Source organism: Lutra lutra, chromosome 13 (assembly GCF_902655055.1).
Source record: "Lutra lutra chromosome 13, mLutLut1.2, whole genome shotgun sequence".
NCBI lineage: Eukaryota > Metazoa > Chordata > Mammalia > Carnivora > Mustelidae > Lutra > Lutra lutra.
This window is the reverse complement of record NC_062290.1, coordinates 78,654,550-78,677,196: the sequence shown is the minus strand read 5'-3', so window position 1 is coordinate 78,677,196 and position 22,647 is coordinate 78,654,550. Positions and strand designations below refer to the sequence as shown.

General features: G+C 45.2%; 1 protein-coding gene across 7 annotated transcripts in view; it reads left to right on the top strand.

The window, feature by feature from the left end:
• ASTN2 (astrotactin 2) overlaps positions 1–22,647 on the top strand; it is a 1,447,326-nt gene that overhangs the window by 816,485 nt on the left and 608,194 nt on the right. For 4 of the 7 annotated variants that reach the window (XM_047699295.1, XM_047699296.1, XM_047699293.1 and 1 more), the window contains one exon: positions 19,774–19,926. The exons of the other annotated variants lie outside the window; for them this stretch is intronic. In XM_047699295.1, the coding sequence (XP_047555251.1) occupies positions 19,774–19,926 (153 nt within the window). The remainder of the gene's footprint in view (positions 1–19,773; positions 19,927–22,647) is intronic. 7 annotated transcript variants of the gene reach the window in all.

Here is a 22,647-nt window from a genome sequence, read left to right as displayed (position 1 = left end):
TCTCTGTTTTTGTTTTTGTTTCTTTTACCTAGAACATAAAATGATAATAAGTCTCCTATATATTATATATTGTTATGATATAGATCAACTAAGAAATCTGGAGTTGCTTAGATAAAACAAAATATTCTTTTTTCCCCTAAGATTTTATTTATTATTTTGACAGACAGAGATCACAAGTAGGCAGAGAGGCAGGCAGAGAGAGAGAGAGGGGGAAGCAGGCTCCCCGCGGAGCAGAAAGCCCAATGCGGGGCTTGATCCCAGGACCCTGAGATCATGACCTGAGTCGAAGGCAGAGGCTTTAACCCACTGAACCACCCAGGCGCCCCAAAACAAAATATTCTAAAGGGAATGTGAAACTTATTTGACCAGTTGTAACAGTGACCTGCACCTTTTCTTCCTTCTATGAGTTTTCTTGTGTTGTTTTTCCTTGCTGGGATTTTGTTCCCCCGTTCCCGCATGTGTGAATCTAACATGGCCTTTAAAAACTAGTTCAAAAGACTCTTGCTCCATGAAACTTTCTCCAGCTTTTAACCCCAGCCCTTCACGGAACCTGTTGTGAGGTTTGATTCTGCTTACTTCTGCAAGAGCTGTTTTACCTACATTTCCTAAGAAAAACGGTAAGAGACTGCTCATCATCATCATTCCACTGTACCTCTCGAAAAACCTGTCTCTTCTTTGAAACATAAGATAGTACCTACATTGGTATGGGTCGATTTTTTTCTGTTGCATGGTTGGAGTTTTTAGAAGCTGGGGTTCCATACTTCCATTTCATTTACTTAAAAAAAAAAATCTTTGGGGCGCCTGGGTGGCTCAGTGGGTTAAGCCTCTGCCTTCGGCTCAGGTCATGATCTCAGGGTCCTGGGATCGAGCCCCCCCTTGAGCTCTCTGCTCAGCGGGGAGCCTGCTTCTCCCCCGCCCCCGCTTTCCTCTCTGCCTGCCTCTCTGCCTACTTGTGATCTCTTTCTCTGTCAAATAAATAAAATCTTTTTTTTTTTTAATCTTTATTATATGCTACACATTCCAGTCAGTACCATAGGTGTTGGTGATATTACAGTTAACAAAATCAACAAAGTCTTTATTCATTTAACTTAGATTTGCAAGAGCAGATAATAATCAAATATATAACATAAGGTCAGGAGTGATATGTTTAATGGAGAAAAATAAAGCAGAATGGGGGATAAAACATGAGGTTACAAAGAAGCAGTTTACATTTAAAAATCTGTTACAGACATCTCGGTAGCCCTTCCATCGTGTTAACCACCATTCATACGAATAAGGAAATCTCCAGGTCATACAATTCATGCTCACTTCTATGTCACCATGGTCGCCTCTCTTTGACCTGACCCCCTGCACTCTAGGAGCTTAGACTCTAAGTGGTATGGTTTTCAAGGTATAATGAACATGGAAAGATGTAGATGTGTCATTGCTCAGATCACCGTTCAGCAAATATCCACTTTCCATCCGCCACTGTGAGTGGAATGTGCTTCCCTGTCCCAGTGGTCCTGGGCTTGGCCATCTCACTGACTTGGACCACTGAGATGTTAGCCTATATGACACAGACAAAAGCTTGAAATGTGCTTATATGGTGGAGTTTCCTTCTCACATCTCTGCGGGACTATGCCCCAGAGAGCCCGCTGGTCCAAAGACGATGAGAGACCCATAAAGTAGACCTGAAACCAGCCTCCAGCTTGCAGCAAGCAAAGCCCAGTCTGAACAACTTGACCCTGACTTGAGCCGCAGACACATGAATGAATACAGTTTTGAATGTGGAAAGAAAAAAAAAAGGGTGTTTTTGGAGTGTTTCTTCATGGTAGTAACTAGCTAATACTAGAATCAGGGATTCCATCTCAGCTTGTCCATTCTCGTTCTTCACATTGGCCAACTTTCTTAACTCCTAAGTCTCAGTTTCTTCATCTGTAAAATGGTAATAAAAACCAAACTCCATGGGTGTGTGTTGATGAGGCAATCAGTTGATAGAGGTGAAGCACCTGGTCAGTGCTCAGCAACTTTTTTCTCTCAACATCTGAAAGCGATGCACATGCTTTCTGGTTGCCTCCTAGAAATATCAAGAAAGCTCAGCTTCCAGACATGGACCCTGGCCAGGTTTTTTGGACTGGCTGATTTCCCCAGTCTTCATTCTTCTCTTTCAATAGCAACTCCAACACATTTTTTTCTTTCTTTCTTTCTTTTCTTTTTTCTTTTTTTTTTTTTTTTTTTGCTTGAAAAATTTCAATAAGCATGTAGCACTGGTTGGATAGCCATGCTGGCATTTGAGTTTCCAGTATGTGTTTATAATTATGCTGCATTATCTTAATTATAATGATGTAAGGAAGGGAGTAGGGGGGAAGGATTGAAAAAGGAAACTGTTCAGAAAAGTGCTCCATGAAAAATAACCCACAGGGGATGACAAGCCTGTGATTGGGGTTGTAATTGGAAATGGCACTATTAATACAATACTTATTCATTCTATATTATAAAAAAATGGGAGCGCTTTCTGCAATTACCCAGTTCCAAATGAAATTAACATTCCGTGGCATTTCCCATAAATGGTTGTTTTGCACACATCGATGGAGACAATTAGCTTGGAAGTGAATGACGGCTCTGACTGGAGAGAGGGTGAGGTAGGGAAGGTCAGGCCCATCCAGAAGGATGAGGGTGAAGATAGGAAAGCAGTGAAAATCAGAGAAGGCCATATACCTGGTACCTGGGAAAAGCAGTGAGACTCCAGTGATTGGACTTACAGGTCCAAGCCATGAAAGTCTTCATGATAAGCTCATTGAACAAGTGAGTGCAAATATTTGTATAGTTGAGTTTACCTCAGATTCAGGTTCAGCTGTCTACAAGCCCTCCCGCTCATTAAACCAGTGCCCCCCTTGGCTATCTGTCTGAACCCTCTAGTCCTCTGGAAATCCCAGAGTCAGGGTCATAGTCTTGACCAACAGTCTCTGCCTTGCTGCCACTTACTCACTGTGGTTGATGGTAAGATGAAGAAATCTCTTCATGCCATGATTTTATTTTGTCTTTTGCACAATGACTATCTTGATTAGGTTTTGTAGGCAAGTTAGCTACAGTAAAGAAAACATCACTGATGTGTCACCCTTTTATAATTGAAAAGGGGATCATTCAGGTACCTTTTAGATATACTGATGTATAGTTACCTCTCACATTGTAGTTGGATGCCATTCCCAGGTAGAGGGGGGAGTGGAGCTAGAGTTCATTCTTGATTTCTCCTTCTCCACTTTAATCTAAGTCCAATCATTCCTGTCTCTTCTAATCCATATAGATAGATAGATAGATAGATAGATATATGGATATATGGATAGATAGAGGGATGGATAGACAGATAGATAGATAGATAGATAGGTTTCAAATATACATCTTGTTTTCTTGGTCCTTTGATATTGCTATAGTCAAGATCTGTATCTTCTTTTGTCTAGACTTACATAGCCTCTTGAATAAATGCATAGTCACTAAAATTGGACCAGGGTTAGTATTTTGACTCAACTAATAATTCGTATTGGGACCCTGAATACGATTTGAATTCCAAGTTTAAATTCTTCTACAAAAAGCAGTTTATTGAAGTGCTTACCTCATATGGTTGTTGTGAGTAATAAACTGGAAAATTCAGGTAAAATGCTTAGCACATTTACTGGCACATGCCGAGTGGCTCAATACACTTCAGCTCTTTTTATCATGATTATCATTATCCATTTGTTTCCCTCTTCCAAACTGGCAGTCACATTAATCTTTCTTAAGTACATCTCTGACCGTGCTACACTTCTGATCAGAATCTTCCTATGTATCCATATATCTCATAATGCATATATGTATACTCTTCCCTATGATATAGACCAAAGTTCAAGTGCTTAAATTTCTCCCTGATGTGTCCACAACCCCGTTCTCACCTCATCTGCAGCATTATCCCTCCAGGAATGCTGAACTCCAGTCATTATAAATGACTTGTCATTTTTTGAACTGAAGATGACTTTGAACTTCTGCATCTTTGTATATGTCACTTTGGAAAACTCTCTCATCCTTATTTTATATACCATATCCTGCCTTAGAGTGTTGCTTTAGTCCCAGTGCTTTGCAGGTGAATGCTGAAGTCAACCAGACAGGTGGACTTCTCTGTCCACTTGGCTTTGTGGATATGGGAGTTCCATATCTTCCTCTTGTCTTTCTTTTCTCTTTAAAATAGGTGCTTGAGTCAAGAGTTAATTGAGATACTCTTTTTTTGTGTTTAGCCCAATTCATTTCACCTTTAATTTAACTTCATCTTTGTGTAATTCACTGCATCATCAGGCTCTTTTGAGGACTGACTGTGAAATTTCACCTGGATGAATGACTTCCAGCAGATTTCTCACTGACCTGAATCTGTGTGTCTTTTTTTCATCCCAGCCTGTAATTGCTAGAGATTTACATGTCTCCCTTCCATTTTCATCCTCTGTGTTCAAATACATCTGAAGAGTAGATGCTCTGACCATGAAGAGAGGCAGGCAGGAGGTTAATGGGCTTCCTTCTTGTCAATGTCTTCCTTGCTTGGGCATCATTAATTTGCTACAAACAGGTGAAGACTTGCCAATCCACTGCACAGCTGATGACTTGCTGTGGTATCTTAGCTATCTTCTACCTGGAGCCAGACAAAGGATCAATTGATTCTGAGCCCAGATGCATGGACAAGAGGGTTCATGCCTATGTATGGGTGTGTTGGAGAGATGAAGACGGGGAGCTGGAAGGGGGCGTCTTCTTGTTCTTGTATCTATGAAAGCAAGGTGAATTTCTTTGAGCGTCCGCTAAGGGACAGACAATTCATATTAAGACTTTTTTCCTCCTCCATAATTACTGAAACAGATTTAGAATAAAAATTAGAAGCTGATGCTTTAAATTTACCGAATACTAGACTTTTCGGGTTATCATGGGTGTAGCCTTTTAGTTCACCAGTTATTTGATATTTGGATCTCTTCTATGTTGTTTTTGGAATGTAGCACCTCTGTCTGATTACTTCCAGTTTCAGAGGACTGGGCACCTCCACCAGCTATTTTTTTTCCATAGTTAGAAAGCTCATGCCATACAGTGGACTCTTAAGATATTATCACTCTTAGTATTACACTTGCTATGATACTACGGCTCCTAAGATTATAGATCTTAGAACCAGACATATCTAAATTTGAATCCCAGTCCTCCCAATTACCTTTGGGCAGTGGTTCTCAACCAGGGGTGATTTTTCCTCTCCAGGGATATTGGGCATTATCTGGAGACACTTTGGGATGTCACAACGTGGGGAAGGGACTAGTAGCATCTAACTGGCAGAGGCCAGGGATGCTTCTGAACATCCCACAACACATAAGGCAGTCCTCACAACAAGACATCATCCAGTCTCACATGTGAGTAATGTTGAGGCAGAGAAACCTCTCCTTCATCAAGAACCTGAACTGTCTCAGGGTCAGTCTTCCCATCTGTAAGAAGAGATATAAATAGAGTTGGCTTCACAGCATCTTGAAAATTACGTGGAATTCTATCTTGGACATTTTAGCAGGTGCCTGGCCCAGTGTAAGCACTTAGGGAAAATAGCTCTTGTAATTATAACCTATAAAAAGCATGCATCATGTTGCTTGGGACTTAGCTACGGTAATAAGGGGGTAAACGTTAGTACTAGCAATACTACTACTACTGCAGCCCTTCAGATAACTAAAGGCAGCTTAATTTTACTCTTTCCTATTATCTTGTTGTTCCTCATGATACATTCCAAGCCTTCTTATCAGACCAGCTTTTCATACCTGGCCTGGTCTGTTTTGCTAGTTGTATTTTTCACGTGACATTCAGATCTCAACACAGTCCCCTAGGCATGGTCTGAGCAATGCACAGCGGAGCTGTCGCCTTTGCATCCTCAGACTTTATGTTTCTATTCAGGTTGCTTTCTTAGTGGTTGCCTTACTGTTAACTTGCACTGCGATCTCTGATGCCCAAATTGCTGAATGGAAATGACACAAGGAAGGAGAGGAAGGAAGAACTCCTGGCTGAACGTGTGTTTATAAAATCTACATTTTGGGGGGCACCTGGGTGGCTCAGTGTGTTAAACATCTGCCTTTGGCTCACGTCACGATCCCAGGATCCTGGGATCGAGCCATGCATCAGGCTCCTTGCTAAGCAGGGAACCTGCTTCTCCCTCTCCCACTCTCCCTGCTTGTGTGTGCTCTCTCTCTCTCTCTGTCAAATAAATAAATCTTTTAAACATTTTTAAAAAATTAAAATGTACATCTTTGATGAGGACTCCAAAAAAAACCCTGCCTGGATGCTTCTGTCTAACCCAGGCTTTTGGGTCCAGCTTCTGGAGGTTGAAATCAGGAGGTGACTGATAGGAGCTAAAAAGTGAGGACGAAGAGGCCTACACTCGAAAGGAGACAGGTGGCACTGGTGGTTTATAATTCCCGAATACTTCTCATCAGAACAATGACAGGAGCATGGGACTCCTCCCAGGGCTCTCAGAACCCTCAGGGTTGCGACTACATGAGCTTGGTTTGAGGTTCCATCTCAACCTCACCGTCTCTCTCTCTCTCTTTCTTTTATCACATTTCTCTACCTCATTGTGCACATAGAGCAAAATGAGAGCATTCCTCAAGACCCATCCGCCCGTGCACGCAGACTCCCTGTGCAAATGGCTCCCTAGGATGGATCTCTATTATTTCACCAAAAAACATCAGAGGAGGAATTTGTTCTGCTCTGCTAAAGACATGATTTCCAGTTCTTTCTACTGTCTTAGCTTAGTTTTTTGACTGCTCCCTGGGAAAAGGATGGAGAGAAAAGAGGGAGGTATCCATAATCCTTAGCTGAGCTAGTTTAACTGGGACTGAATAAGGGAAGATGGAGATAATTCAGGATTATCTAGCCATGGAACAGAACAAATTCCTCAGATGTATGTGTGACCCCCATATCCACACATTAGCCCCCCATAGGTGCATGGGACTGCCCCAGCATACCATAGTTTGGTCCCTTTTCTGCTCCCTCCACATCCTTCTTTCGTTCCTCCCACTATCTGCATCATTTCAACAGTGGTTAAAACCACAGGCCTCAGACCAGCCTGGGCTCCAGGTCAAGCTGTGTCCCCATAGGAGGATGCTAACGTCACCTGTTCTCCAAGCTTGTGGGGAGTAGGATATGAGGTCATGGTGTCCAGCATAGAGTAAACACTCAGGAAGTCAGCCCATATGAAGTGGTGGTGTCACTAGTGTGCCTGTGTAAACCTGTCCTATAGGTCGCCTCCTCTCCATTTAGTAAATGAAGAACATCAGAAGACCCGAGAGGCAGGGTCCGCTGTGTTCTGTGGTGAGCGTGTACAAATTGGCAGGCCCAGGATTTGAACCCCAGGGTAATAAGATAATTTTGTACAGTGTTTCTAGCATGTTTTTTTTTTTTAAGATTATTTTTATTTATGTATTTGACAGACAGAGATCACAAGTAGACAGAGAGGCAGGCAGAGAGAGAGGTGGGGGGGAGCAGGCTCCTTGCTGAGCAGAGAGCCCGATGCGGGGCTCAATCCCAGGACCCTTGGATCATGACCTGAGCCGAAGGCAGAGACTTTAACCCACTGAGCCAGCCAGGCGCCCCTCTAGCATGTTGTTATGTCTCACTTCTTTGCATGGACACTGGCACTATGATTAAGGATGTGAAAAACAGGACTTAGAAGCCCAGTCTTTACTAAGCTATAGCGAAGTGTCAATATTGCAAAGTTCATGGTGGCCCAGTTTATCCAAAACGCTTTAACGTGCATCTCACAGAAACTTGAATTTCCTGAGGCTCAGAGAGGCTTGGTGTGTGTCCGAAGTCACACAGCAGCTGAGCTGGAACTCATGGGTGGGTCTTCTTCTCCCAGATCTGCTGAGTTTTCAATCCGGGAGTCTCTGTTCTCCCGTCCCACCGATTTTGCTCTCAACGTTCTCTCCACCCGTTTTAGTGTGGTGGTGGCATGTAATCATGAATAATAAAGCAAGCCTGCTCTCACTGTCATGCAGGAATGGGAAATTGAAATTATAAGTCATTAAATGGAAAATCCCCAGCCTTACAGTAACGCCAACTCAGCCTCAATCCATTACTGCCTATATATTTAGCTAGTCTATTTTTAAGAGTTTAATATTGAGAAATAGGACATATTTATAATGCAGCTGCATTAATTTCACTGTAAAACCCCTGCCATTTGCTATAGTTGACTTACATGTGTTTAAATTTATAACCACCCTTTTGCACTGGGGAGATAGGCCCTTAGTTTAAAGGAGGACGAGTAGAAAATCTGCCAGTTGAAGTAGTAAGATTGTACAAATCCCATAGTCTGCGCTCTGGTGAACCCCTCCCCCCACCATTGTGTGGCTTCGTAATGGACTTAAGTCGCGGTGTGTGTGGCTTCGTAATGGACTTAAGTCGCAGTGTGTATTCTTACACCCCTCATTCAGTGGCCGGTCATCCACCCCTTGAAACCTTTGTCCACTCATTCACCAACCATAGCCCAGTGCTGCAAGCTCTGAATGGATGTGCTAATAGTCTTTATGCTCCTGAAGAGGACACCTCAGTTTCAGGTCATTGTTATTTCTGGGATAGTCTTCATAATTATCATTAATGTGATCAAAGGGAAGCTGGCTAAGAGGGGTTACTTTCATCTCTTCCAATATGCAAGTCAGTTCATTAAATCATGTTTATTGGTCGCACTCCAAAACAATCCTTGGGGCAGTATTGGGAGATACTTGTCCAACTCCGCTCTTCATAGGTTAGATAACGCTTGAAAAGTAATTAATCTTGCTGGGCCTCACTTTCCCATTTGTAAGATGGAAATAATACGCATCTTGACAGGTTGCATACCAGTCAATCATTGCTACAATAGTGCTACATAATAAACAGTTGCAAAATCTCAGTGGCATCCAACAAGAAACATCAATTCGTCATGTGTGTGGGGATTAGATGGAGTGTTGTGCTCATCTCAGATGGGTGTGCTCATAATCGTCAGAGTGGTGGGGGTCAGTGCCCCAGGTGATAGGAGTAGGGTGATGGCTCTGTGCTGCAGAGCTGTGAATCCCCGACGTGTCATTCATCCTCCCTGCACCAACGGGCTAGCTGAGACAGGTCCTCCTCGTGGTGGTGGCGGGTGTAAATGTGTGAGCAGAAGAATGTGGTACCTCTTGAAGCCTGTGCTTGTAACTGACATATGCTGACTTTCACCCACATACCATTGGCCATAACAAGTCACACAGCCAAGAGAAAATCAAGGTACAGTGAACTACCTTCCATCTACCAAGAGGGTATAGCAAGAGTGTAGGTGGAGGGGGGTTGGATGACAAAATGAGGCTAATTATTTCATGCACGACAGTCATTATGAGAATCATAATCAATCATAACTGTTTACCTTAATATCTATCACATTATAAACACTCCATAAATGGTAAGTGTTATTATTACTGCTGTTATGATTATATGACTAAGGAGATGTCCTTGACAAATTGGAATGGAAATTTAAGTGAACCTTGGTCACAGATCAACCAGAGAAGTCCAAGCTAACTCTCTGGGGGGAAAAAGTGAAACCATGAAAAGGTTAAATTTCTGGGGAGGAAGGGGGTAGGGGTAAGAAGGTGGGCATCTCCCCTCCTGCTGCTAGAAAACAGCTGCCTCCAGCTTGTGATGATGGAGTTAAATCTTCCCTGGCAACACACACACACACACACACACACACACACACACACACACACACACACTTTTTTTTTTTTTTTTTTTGAGACCTAGGAATCCCTTGAGGTCAGAGCATAAACTTGAGGTGTCTGACAGAGTGAGGCGTGAGGGTAGACGGAGGGCCACGAGCAGAAGTTCGGGATCCAGGATTAATGTTGCAGTGGTATCCAGGTTCCAGGTTTTGGCTACAGGCATGGGGTAACCATGGACATGGGCTGAAGTAGAGTGGAGATAGAAGGCCCGGAGCCAGGCATGACAGTAAAGTTTATCCATGAGAGGACAACAGGGAGTTGGAGGCCACGGTCCTTAGTCAAAGGCTATGAGTTAGCCAAAAGGAAAGGGAAGAAAGCAGCAGCCATTAAGCTTTGACTGAGGGCAAGGCCCTCTGCAAGTTTATCTCACTTAAGCCTGGGAACAATAATGATAATAAAGGCTGTACTTGGTTGAGTGCTTAATCCGTTTTGGGTACTGAGCTAAGCACTTTGCATATATTATGGCATTGAATTTCAACCAGAAAAAAACCACAAAACCCCACACTTCTTGAGGGAGTTTTACAGGTGAAGAACTGGGGCTTAGGGCCATGAAGAAACACACCTAAAGCCACAGAGTGCATCAGTGAGAGGAGGGAGGTGAAAGCCAGGTCTCTGGGATTCCTACTCTGCAGACTCATCCTGAGCTGGTAGGGCTATGCACTGGAAAGGGTCATGGGGCTAGAGGGCAAGGCTCTCAAGTAGGGGGGCTCTTCGAATGAGGGTTAGGAAAAGAGGTAGAAGTGTATAGCAAGAGCCATCATTCTTCCTAGCTGAAGATGGATTCTTTCGGTAATGAAATCATCTCCCACTGGAATCTCTAGAAGAACCAAACTGTGTGGGGTTTTCTCTACAGTCCTTGTCCCTGTCACCTGCGGATGACTCTCTTTTTATAGTCTCCTTTACCTAGTTCTGCATTCTTTAAGGTTCGGGACTAGCTGGCCTCTCCAGGAATTTTCAAGAGCCTTTCCATTCGCAAAAGGAATTGGAGGTCACGTTCTCAGTGTTCTTGTCACACTTCTCTGGGCGTTTCGCACGCGCTCTTTTCATTATGTTTACTTGTCTCTTGCACTAAAAAGCTTTGCGGTTGAAAGAAGGGACAATGTACATTTCATCCCTGTCTGCCCAGTGCCCACATCTGGATACAGCACCCAGGACTACTGTTGGCTGCAGAATCCCAGTTGTAGAACTCAGGTTGCCCCGCAGCCCCAGGCAGTGCAGAGCCACACACTTGGCCTTCCTATGCAGTTACAGAAAGGAGGACTCTGGGAGAGGAATCTGGCTGGTGTCTGTGAGTCCCGACAGATTCTGGACTTCTCTATACCCTGCAGGTTTGGGCAGAGGATCAGGATTCGCCATGACTGATGGTTTAAGATCTTTTTGGCCATGAAAATAACAGTATTAACTCTCATTTCTTAAATGCTTACTCTGCATCAGGCACCGGGGTAAGCATTTTAGCATCATTTAACCCCAAAACAGCTTTATGAATTTGGAATTGCAAACCTCAGCTTAACACTTGGGAAGGCTGAGACTTTGCGTGGTTAAGGGGTTTGCCCACATCTCGCAGCTGGTAAGGAATAGAGCTTAATATCCCAAACTGCAGCTGATTCCAAAGCTTTCCTGTAGCCATGCCTTGCTATCTCTTGCATAGGACTTGTTGGCCTGCTGTTTCGACTTCAGCCCAAACTCTGGAAGTCTCCTGTGCCTCTCTGGGCTTTATAAAAACAGGAGATTGTAAGGAGAGCATTCTCGGGAGATAAGAAGGCCCCGCAGAGTCGTGACTGCAGTCCTTGTAGTTACTGCATTCGTCTTACTGAAAGCACAGTTTCATTTACATTTAGAACTACAGGGCCATGGAGCGGGAAAGACTCTCCGAGACCATCTGTGTCCTGGCTGGGGACTGTGGAACCAGCTGCAGAGAAACTGGAAGGTATTGTGTTTTGAAGAGAGCTGAGGCAAATATCACTATTTTTTTTATTCCATCATTCCAGCTTGATGTAGTTCTCCAGCAGAAATTATGACCACCCTCCAAGTCTGCAGTGTTAGCTGATGGGCCCAAGATCGTGTTTGTAAGAAAAGGCTGTTCCCAAGTTTTCCAATTTATATTTGCTGCTGTTTGTTCATTTGTCTTGCCTGTAGGCGCTTGCTTGAAGATAAGCCATAGCAGGCATCAAAGGTTTAAGAAAATGTGTGGGAGGGAGAAAAAAAAAACAACTAAAAGTGAGAAAATTCTATCCATCAACTTTTTAACCCTGAGAATGGGGAAGAGGTGGCCATTTTTTTAAAATGTGTATATGGATTTTGTTTTGAATTTGTTCTACTTGTGGAATATTGTCATCTGGCTAAGGAATATGGACTCTTCTTTTTTTTCTTTTCATGAAGAGGTGGCTGCTGTAGGAGACGCAATGTTAGATTCAGTGACTCAATTCTCACAACTTCCAACTGTGATGGTTCTTTGCTTTTGTACCAGGTCTTCCCAGCTGGTATGTGCTTTGGAGCAGGAATGTCTTAATACTGTCCCCCCACAATCCTGGCATCTAAGTATGCACAGTCCAAAGCCTCGGGACACAGACTGAGGTCTGTATTAGTCAGGGTTGTCCAGAGAAACAGAACCAATAGGAGGTACTTATATCTCTATCACCTATTGATTATATATATACATATATATATTTTCTATCTCTGTATCTCTCTACCGCTTTCTATCTCTATCAGCATCTGTCTAGAGATTTGTTTGTTTCTCTGTTAATTTGTTTTAAGGAAATGACGCCTATGATTTTGGAAGCTGACAAATCCCAAACCTTCAGGGTAAACCTTTAGGCTAGAGATGTGGGGAACATTTAAATGTTGTAGCTCAAGTCTGAAAATGATTTGCAGGTGGAGTTCTTCATCCCTTGGGGGAGGTCAGTCTTTGTTCTGTGAAGGCCTTCAGCAAGTTGGATGAAGCGGACACTCATGACAGAGGGTTATCTGCCTTATTTAAGGTCTACTGAGTTAAATGTCAGTCTTATTAAAAAAAAAAAAAAAAAAAAAAAAAAAACAAACAAAAAAAGCCCAAAAGCAACAACAACAAAACAAACCGTCACAGAAACATCAAGAACAATGCTTGACCAACTCTCTCTGTTCCGTGGCCTAGACAAGTTGATATATAAAATTAAACACCACTAGATCTGAGGTTGAAATGGTCTTAGAATTTGGGGAATTAGAGAAGAGTGGTGGAAACAGGAGACTTGAGGGCTGCACCTTGGTCTTCTGCAGACTTTTGTCATGACTTTTTCTCTCAGTGCCTTTGTTTTCACATGTGAATAAAAGAGGAATTCTATATTCTCTGAAAGAATTTTCCAAAGTGGATATTTTATAATGCAGGTGACTTTCAAAATGAATGAGTGAATGCATGCGTGGATGGATGGATCGATGAAATGACTGACCGATCATGAAGCCAAAGGGTAAGGGAGAGGAAGTTTGGTAATGAGTGCTCTTTCTTGAGCACCTACTATGTTCCAGGAGCTCTGTTAGACAATTTATATACATAGTTACATTGAGTCCTCCCACTGCACTGCAGACATTTACAAAGGAAGAAACTGAGCTTTGTGAAAGAGAAGGGAGTGACTCAAGGTCACACAGTGGCAGAGCCGACATTAGAAGCGGACACTGGAACCTGAGTTTGGTTTTGTCACTTGCACTAGTCAGTATGGCTAATTAATACCCACCTGCGTCATGGTTCTCTGAACATAGTTCTTAGTGAGATGAAGCTGACAAATGGGGCATGAGTTGAGCACAAGACCTCTAGGCTGTACAGTCTTGACCATCAACACTGAGCAAGATTCCTCTGGCATAGCTGGCCAGTCTCCAGTCAAGGTGAGCCCCTAGCTCCAGCCAGGGTCAGGTTGCCTGGGGCTCCTTGCCTGGATGACTTAAGAGGGACTGGGCTGTCAGAGTCACTTTTCCAGGCCCTGAGAACTAATCTCCAAACCCCAAAACTGGACTATCCATTTTCCTCCACCAACAAATCAGAAAGAAGACACGTAGCGTGGTGCAGAGGACGGGGCCAGGATCGTCAGTGTCACTGTATCCTGGGTCCCCATCCAGCTCTGGCATTCCTAAGCTGTGTCACCCTGGGAGATGATTTACCTTCTCTGAGCCTCAGTTTCCTCATTTCTAAACACCAGATATTGGTGCTTTCCCTTCAAGCCTGTTAGGAGGAATAAATGAGAAACTGTAAGGAGATGCCTGGCTCCTTGTCTAGCAAAGAGTTGGTATTCAAGAATGGTGGATTTTCTTCTTACAGAGGCTAGAGGAGTCTAGAAAAAGTAAAGAGAGTAATGAAGATGGTTCAGGAACTTGAACCTGAACTTATTCAAGTGTCAGTGGTAGGACGTCGCAGGCTGTGTGTGGGGGGAGTTTGAATGCGGAACTGTTGGGTTCTAGGGTAGACACAGCGTGCAGGGCGGAGGACCACGCTGGAGCTTGCCTGGTATCTGGGAGCCATATGCCTTTGCAAAGACCCTCAAGGTCTGCCCTCTCTTCTGCCTTTCCTTTCCCTTCTCCTGCCTTCTCTGTCTCCTCTCCTGTCCTTGTCACTCCCCCTTCCATTCCCTTTGCATTATTTTCTTGCTCTCTCCTCCCTTCCACTCTTCTTTGCCTCCCCCTTTCATACCCCCTGCTGTTATGACTGACCATGCTTTTCCTTTCCATTCTTTTTTTTTTAAAGATTTTTTTATTTATTCATTTGACAGATAGAGATCACAAGTAGGTTGAGAGACAGGCAGAGAGAGAGAGGAGGAAGCAGGCTCCCCGCTGAGCAGAGAGCCCGATTCGGGGCTCAATCCCAGGACCCTGGGATCATGACCTGAGCCGAAGGCAGAGGCTTTAACCCACTGAGCCACCCAGGCGCCCCTCCTTTCCATTCTTGTTTCTCTCTTCCTCCCTCCTTCCCTCTCTCTGTCTTGGGGGCTGGGGCTCCTCTGCTCAGGTCCCAGTGGTTCATACCCATTAAACTTGACAGTCTCTCATATGGTGGAAGGAGGCAGCTTCCCCCTCATCCCCCTCCCTTCCTGGGTCTGCCGCGATGCTCAGATCAGGCACCATCTGTTGCATTCATCCAGGCGACGGGTGAGCATTTTGCTGCTCTGGGGAGGCAGAGCTCAGTGGGTACCAGGAGGGAGTGTGGCTTGTTTGGACAACTTGATATATTGATATTGATAGAGCTACCGAAAGGGATCAGAGGCATGGGGGTGGGGGAGAGTGGGAGGGAACGAGGTGGGCCATGGAGGGGCTCACGCAGGCACCTGCCCTGTAAGTCTGGGCTCTTGGCACTGCTGCTGTGACGAGAGCCGCCAAACAGATGGATGGGATTTGCTGCTGCAGGGATCAGAAACCCTTGCAGCTCAGAGGAGCAAACCTTCCCTCTCTGCGTCTTCCTCTACTTCCAGCCAGTTCTGTCCGCATCGGTTTAGGAGAAAGTGAAGCAGAAATAGCAGGATGGGGAGAGGCTGGTCTTTAGAATCGGTGAATGTTAGAGGCAACAAAAAGGAATGGTGTATCTGTTGAGGTCTCAGCTGGACAAAGAAGGCACTTTCAGATGGGCCTTTTAGGAGAAATTCAAGGAAACAATTACTTATAGGGACTTAGGCAGAGTGCAGAGAATCCCCAAGGGAGTATTGAAGAACCTGGGACAAAGAATAACAGGAAACCACTACTAACTCTTATAACTGAGGAGGAAGGGACAGGACATGGTTTTCCTGGAGGCACTGAGGACTGGATCTGTGAACAGGGACCCCTGGCAGAAGCTGTGATTGTCAAGACTCCCAGATTCTGAGGACGAGGGTACAGAGACAGCAAAGGAGCAAGGGATGACCTTTGTCCAAATCCTCTCCTCCTGGATCCGGCCAGAGCACCCCAATGGGCAAAGCCAACTGGTAGGCAGGTAACAAGGAACAAGGGAACTAGTCTGTAGAAAGTCTGCCTCCAGAACCTGGAGTGGGGCCCAGTGAACCTGGGGCGGGGCTGGATCACGGGGAGCAAATGAAGAACAGCCAGTACAGATCAGGAATGAACATGGGTTCCGTGGTCTGCATTGTGCCAGAAGCTCGTGTTCTGAACCACCACACACACGGCTTCTGTACCTCTTCCAAGGAGGGCATGTGCAGAGTCTCCAGGAGTCCCGCTCTCTCCTGTGAGCTTGAGACCCACGTAACCTGCTGTCTCCTCGGGCACCTCTCCTTAGATGTCTGCAAGATACCGTGCATTCATATCTCAGACCCGACTCGTGTTTTCAGTCTTCTTGAATGTCTTCTCTTCTAGAGCTCCCCTTCTCCTTGAGAGGTGCCTTCTGGACGTCTCTGTGGAAGCCAGGCCAGGAGCCATCTTCCACACCTGCCCCTCCCTCATCCACATTTTCCAGTCAGCCAGCGCCTCCTGAGGGAGTCGTGCCTGTAAGATAGCGCTCAGACGTGCCCACTTCTCTGTCTGCACTATTTCCCTCTGCTCTTTCTGCTCTGCTGTCTACTTCTCTGTCTCTACCTCTGCTGCCCTCTCCCAGGGATCATCCTCTCAGATGTGGACTTGTGCACAAATGTCCCATCCTCCTGGTTGGTCTTCTTCCTTCTATTTCTGTCCGTCTTCAGTGAATTCTGCTGTCTGCTGCTGAAACGATCTTCCCTACATGAAAATCTGATTAAGCTACTCTTCTGTCTAAAACCATCAGCGTGTTCTGTCCTTAATAAGGCCCAGAAGGATCGGGGTTGTGGTTGGGGTTAGGACTTCTTACCTCTCCAGCATGATCTCACGCCACTTGCTTTCAGTGTTTCGGGCCCCGTGAGTGGTGGTGCTGCCCCATCCTGACTCCGTCTCCTCAAAGCGTTCTTTGTTTGAATTCTTCCCCTCCTCCTATGTTCTCCGCGCCTCCTTCCTCCCCTACCACTTCCCCATCACCTGATTAACTCCTACTCTTTTCAGCCCTTAGTCCCACTACACACTCCTTGAAGCAAGTTTTCATGATTTTCCTAAACTAGGTCATATTCTGCTAAGAGAGTCTCTTTTCACCTCTCCTTTGTGCTATATGTCACTTAAGACTTTTTACATGTATCTGTCAACCATTTCATTCATCTTGGTCCATCCTGTCTATATGGTGAACATTAGGGAGGGGGGAGGTGTTTGTCTTTTCACCATCATACCTTGTCACGGACTGTATGTTTGTGTCCCCCCCAGAATCCTATGTTGAAATCTTAACCTCAGACAAACTATGTTTGTCTCCTTGGACTAAGATAACAAGAGACCATAGACAGGGTGACTTAAATAACAGGCATTTATTTTTTCATAGTTCTGCAGGCTAGAAGGCCAAGATCAGGACGCCAGCACGGTGGGGGTCTGGCTTACAGATGGCTGTTTTCTCACCATGTGCTCACGTGACCTTTCCTTAGTGTATACATGTACATGGGGAAAGCAAGGGGAGGGAAAGAGTGATTTCTTCCTCTTCTTATAAAGACACTGATCCTATTGGATTAGGACCTCACCTCTATGATCTCATTTAACTTTAATTAGCTACTAAAATTCCTTTCTCCAAATACAGTCACACTGGGGGTTAGGGCTTCGACATAAGAAATCGGAGGGACACAGTTCAATCTACAGCAGACTGTATTTGGAGATAAGATCTTTAAGAGGTAATTAAAATTAAATAAGATCATTGAGGTGGGACCCTAATAGGATAGGACTGGGTATCAGAAAAAAAGGAAGATCTCTCTCTTCCCTCTCTCTTTCTCTCTCTCTCTGTCTCCCTACCTTGGGTTCTCTCTCCCCACTGTGTGAGCACACAGTAAGAAGATGACTGCCTGTAAGCCAAGGAGAGAGACCTCACTAGAACCCAACCATCCTGGCACCCTGATCTCAGACATCCCTCCTCCTCCAGAGCTGTGAGAACATAAGTAAATTGTTAAGCCATCCAATCTATGATTTTTGTTTTGGCGCCTGAGCTAAGACAATACCTCCTGTACTTGTCACAGACACATTACATTTTTTTCTGAAAACATTGTCGAATGGATGCATGAACGGATAAGAAGACGAATGAAGGCATGAATGTGGGGAGACCCGTGTGCACCCCTCCCTTGGAGGATTCCAGATTACGGTTTGCTCTAAACGTTTTACTATAATTAATCTAACTCTTACAATTTGGGGCCAATCATACTCATATCTGGGTTTAAACCATCAGGGTTGGGCGTAGAAGTGCTTCTCAGAATTGGAGGGCAGCCTCTTGCTGGAGAGCTGTGCATGGTAGGCTTGGGAATAGGTGTCCCATGTCTGGGTGGTTCTTCTCAGTTCACCTTTAGGTAGACCTAACGGAGATATCTAGGAAGATAGCAAGACAGGCAGGCGAGGAAGTTATAAATCCACTCGAAGGTCCATTTGTATTGTCAATTGTCTTTTCCTTAGGTAAACATAGATTCCCCCTCTGTCCTCAAAGACAGAGCTTTACACAGAGCCCTGTGCCCAAACCAGCTGCCTGGATATGAGCTATGCCCCAAATGCATCTGTCTAAACCAAAAACCTTACCTGGGAAAGCGGGAGCTCCGTAGAGATTGGGTGGGGATGTTCAGAAGCCTTCTTTGTCCAGTCTGGTGAAATCCCTTCAAAGGAACAGGAATCTTTTGCACATACCATCTCCTGGCCTCAGACCGTGGGTAGCTCAAACTGAAGAAGCGTCCTTGCCTCTAGAGACATAGATGGAGGGAGGGCTGAGCTTGAAGATTTCAAAGTTGGGACTCTCTTTGGGAATTTCTCAGAACAAAGGCAGAGAGGCCATGTAGACAATTTCCTTTGCTTCTTTCCCGTTTCCTCTCCTTGCCTTTTATGTTGCCCCTCTCCTTCCTTCTTGAGCTTTTCTGCCTTTTTTTTTTCTCCTTTTATCTCCACCTTTTTCTCCCTGCCCTTCTGACCTCACTGTTACCATTCTCTGGAACTTTCTACCAGTCTCGATTTTGAAACTTTATGGGAATGAGGCTACTTACAAATCCATCAAGGGTATTGATAAAAATGGAGCATTGGACTGGGAGTTAGAAGGCTTTGACTTTGCCAATTGCTTGCTTGGAGTGAGTCGTACACCTTGCTTTGCGGGGGTGGGGCTTAGTTTCCCTATAGTGAAGTTGGTCTGTTGTACCCAGTGATCTCCATGTCACAGTACTCTAGTTTTATCTCCTCAAATGTTATTTGATCAATGGGCCGCCCTCTTTCTTCACTGCCACTGCTCTGGTTCAGGCTGTCATGGCCTTTGGCTGGCTACCGCAGGAGCAAGGAGAAGGCCTCTGCATGCATTCTCCACACTCTCATTAGGAATTATTATCAAAAGGACTTAACATTGAACATGCCTGTTTTCTGTGAATTTTCAGTGAACAGCTTTCGCCATTAGGATGTGTTCCAAACTCCTCTGTGACTGATAGTGATCTACCTCTCTGGCCTCGTCCCGTCTTTGCCTGCTCCCTTCGGGAGCCACACTGAACTCCTGTCACTTGCTTAAGCATCATGCTCTTTGTGGCTTCCGATCTTTGCTCATGCCTCTCCTCCTTCCCAGACAATCTTTCTTATCAAATCTCTTTAGTAACCCTACCCTGATTCTATGCTCTTTGCTAATTCCTATTCACCCTTAAGATGTCTGTATAAATAGTGCCTCCTCCAGGAAGCCTGCCTTGACTCCCCAGATGGGTGAAAGGACTCTTCTTGGTGCCACTCTGATACTCTGTACTCTCCTATCCCAAAAGTATTGCAATGTTGGGAATGCCTCGATATGTGTCCTTCCAAGCTAGGAATTCCTTGAATCATGGATTGTGTCTGACTTCTCACCACCCTATCTCAAGGGCTTGGGTGCTGCCTGGAACACAGTGTGTGTTGAATGCATAAGTGAGGGAGCCAACAGCTTCTGCCATCTGTGGGCTTCCATATCATCATGGGTCAGGGCGGGAGCTCCAGGGACTCAGGGTGGCCAGGCCCAGTCCTCCATGGGCTGGGGGTGGGCCAAGCCCTAACCTCAGCCCCATTGCCCACCCTGTAGCAGCAGCTGAGGCGACGCAGGAGACCGTGGAGTCCCTGATGCAGAAGTTCAAGGAGAGTTTCCGCGCTAACACGCCCATCGAGATCGGTCAGCTGCAGCCAGCCCCGCGCAGGGCCTCAGCAGGGAAGCGGAAGCGGAGGAGCAAGTCTCGAGGTAGGCCCTCCCAGCACCGCTCGCCACGGTGTCAGCGGGCTCTCCCCAGGTTCCGAAGGCCCCAGGAAGAGCTGCGTCCCCTTCCCTTGCTGCCCTGGACTCCCAGAGTCGTGTCGTGATGTCCCCGATCAGTCATCTCAGCTGAGGCTTGCAGACAGCAGACCTGTGCCCCTGGGTGGGGAGCCGGTGTCTCTGAGCCCCTGCTGCCTCCTCTGAGATGGGAATGGACTGTCACGTCACCGTGGGCAGGTTGCTGTACTTCTCCCCGCCACACCTCTCTCGCAGGAGTGTTCTGGTATCTCAGCCCAGTGCACAACCCAGCATGAAATAAAAAGGTCTTTCCTTCCTTCTCCATCTCCTCCTCCTCTTCCCTACTCTCTTCTCCTCCTCTTCCTCATCATCTCCATCATCACCTCCTTTTTTTTTTTTTTCCTTTCTGGTCATCTGTATGACTTTGTGGGTGGGATGAACCCCCTTATCATTGCTTGGCATCCAAATCCCTTCCCTTCTCTTTACATTCACTCAGTAGCCTCCAGCTCCTCTCTTCTTCTGGCCTCTCATGTCTCTAGTTCCTATGAACTTAGTTCTGATGATGTCACTACTCTTCTCCCAGAGCTTTCGTGGTCTTCCAGTGCCTTCAGCAGTCTTTGGGCTTGTGGAAAGGACATTCAGGACCATTGCCGAGCTCTCATCTCTCTGCTGTGTCACCTAAATCTGTGTGTTCCACTTCTATGTTCCTTTCCATGCTATTCTCCCTGCCTTAAATGACCTATCTAACCCTACGAGAAATTGTTTTCATTTATGGATGCTTATTTACTCTAGGCAGCAGGCTATGTGCTATATACCTCTTTTTATACTTTATTCCCAGCAACGCTGTGTAGGAGGTACCATGGTAACTCCCATTTTACAGATGCTATCACAAAGGCACAAGGAGCTGCCACAACTTGTCCCAGGGGATGCCCTAGTAAGTACGAGAGCCAGAAAGAGCTATCTGGCTGAGTTCCAAACTTTTTAACTAAACCACTGTATTCTGAACTAGCAAGGTCCTACCTGTATTCCCAGACTATCCTGTGAAATCCTGAACCCTGTGAAAAACCAAGCATCTACCCATTAAACTGAGGTCAGAAATCAAGGCAGAAGTTGGTGATGGAGTTGCTTTTAGGAATTCACATGATAACGCCAGGTTGAACGGAGGCATAATGGTGAGTGAGTTGCTTTGAGGTTTCAGCAGTGTCCAGTGCTAACCCCAGCCCAGTCAACTTCAACATGCATGGCTTTCAAAGAGTCCCTGGATCTCTCCGAGGCTCAGTCTCCTGTTCTGCACAATGGTTTGTCAGTCCCTTCTCCAGAGTGCTGCTGTAAAGGTCAGATGAGGCGGTGAATGCAGAAAGCATGGAATGCTCAGCTAATGTGTGTTGGGAGCGGAATAAATACTGTCCTGTATTTGTCCTATCTTATATTTGTTCTGGGTCACTTGTAGTTTCATTCAGCCTTACGTATCCATCTTTTGTCTTCCATCATTCACCAAGAAATCCCCCTTAGATCCTCCCTGCAAATACAGCTCCCATGAGTACAAGTGACTCCCAGTCCATAACCTCCCCTCTGTTCTCACTGCCAGTCTGAATTCATTTCCTTAGTGTCCTATCCGAAACATTAGTTATACTACCGAATTCTTCCCCCTCAAGTCCCTCTTTTGCACCATAACTGTCTTAATGAGGCCTCTACTCTTCTACTCTTAGGCATTTGGGCTGTTTCTGATAATTTTACCATTAAACAGTGCCATACACGATGCCACATGGAGATTTTTTTGATGGTGATGGGGCATCAAACTTGGCCATCAAACTTGGCCTTCACTCTTTGGGCAGAATTTCAGAATTTGCTTATTAATGAAAATCTGTTTGACTTAGATGATTGGATATCAAGTTATTTCAATTTACAAATCAAATTGGGTGTAAGAGAACTAAAGTGAGAAGAAATGCATCTTTTCCCTAAATGTATCTCGAATCTGTCCCTCCTTTCTTCACTACCATTATGACCCCTGCCACCTCTCACCCTCTGCTTGCAACTGTGCCCTCCTTGAGATTCCATCTGCTCAAAGTTGCTAGAGTAATCTTTTTAGAGACATATACCAGACAAGATCTCTTTCTGATTAAATCATTCAGTGGTTTCCTGTTGTCCTTAGATTACAACCCAAACTCCTTGCCAATCTCCTGTTCCATCTGGATCTGGCTCCTGGTCTCTTGACTCACTTTGCATTTCCTCGTGATCCAGCCGCACCGCCTTCCTTCTGATTGCAGGAACCCAGCAAATGTCTCCCCACTTTTGACTCTGACAACTTGCTGTCTTCCCCTCGCTGTGTCTCTTTACACCCCCAGCCCCGGCTGCTCTCCTGGCTCTTCTCCCACCGTTCAGCTCTTAGCTCGGATACAAGCTCCTCCAAACCATCTTCCATGACCACCCAGCCTCATGCTTGCTACCCCTTTCTAACCCTTTTTTCACTTGTTCCATAATATTGTGGTCCAAAATTATTTTGGTCTGTTTGCTTATTTACTATCTTCTTCTTAAAAAATGTGTTTCATATTCATAAACCTAACACAGAGAACGTGCAGAATGTGCTTAATAAATATTTGTGGAATAAATGAGTGTATTAACCTCAAAGATCATTCGAGAGTGGCTCAGTTTTCTAACTTTTGAATTACTGAGGTAGGAGGGATCCAGGAT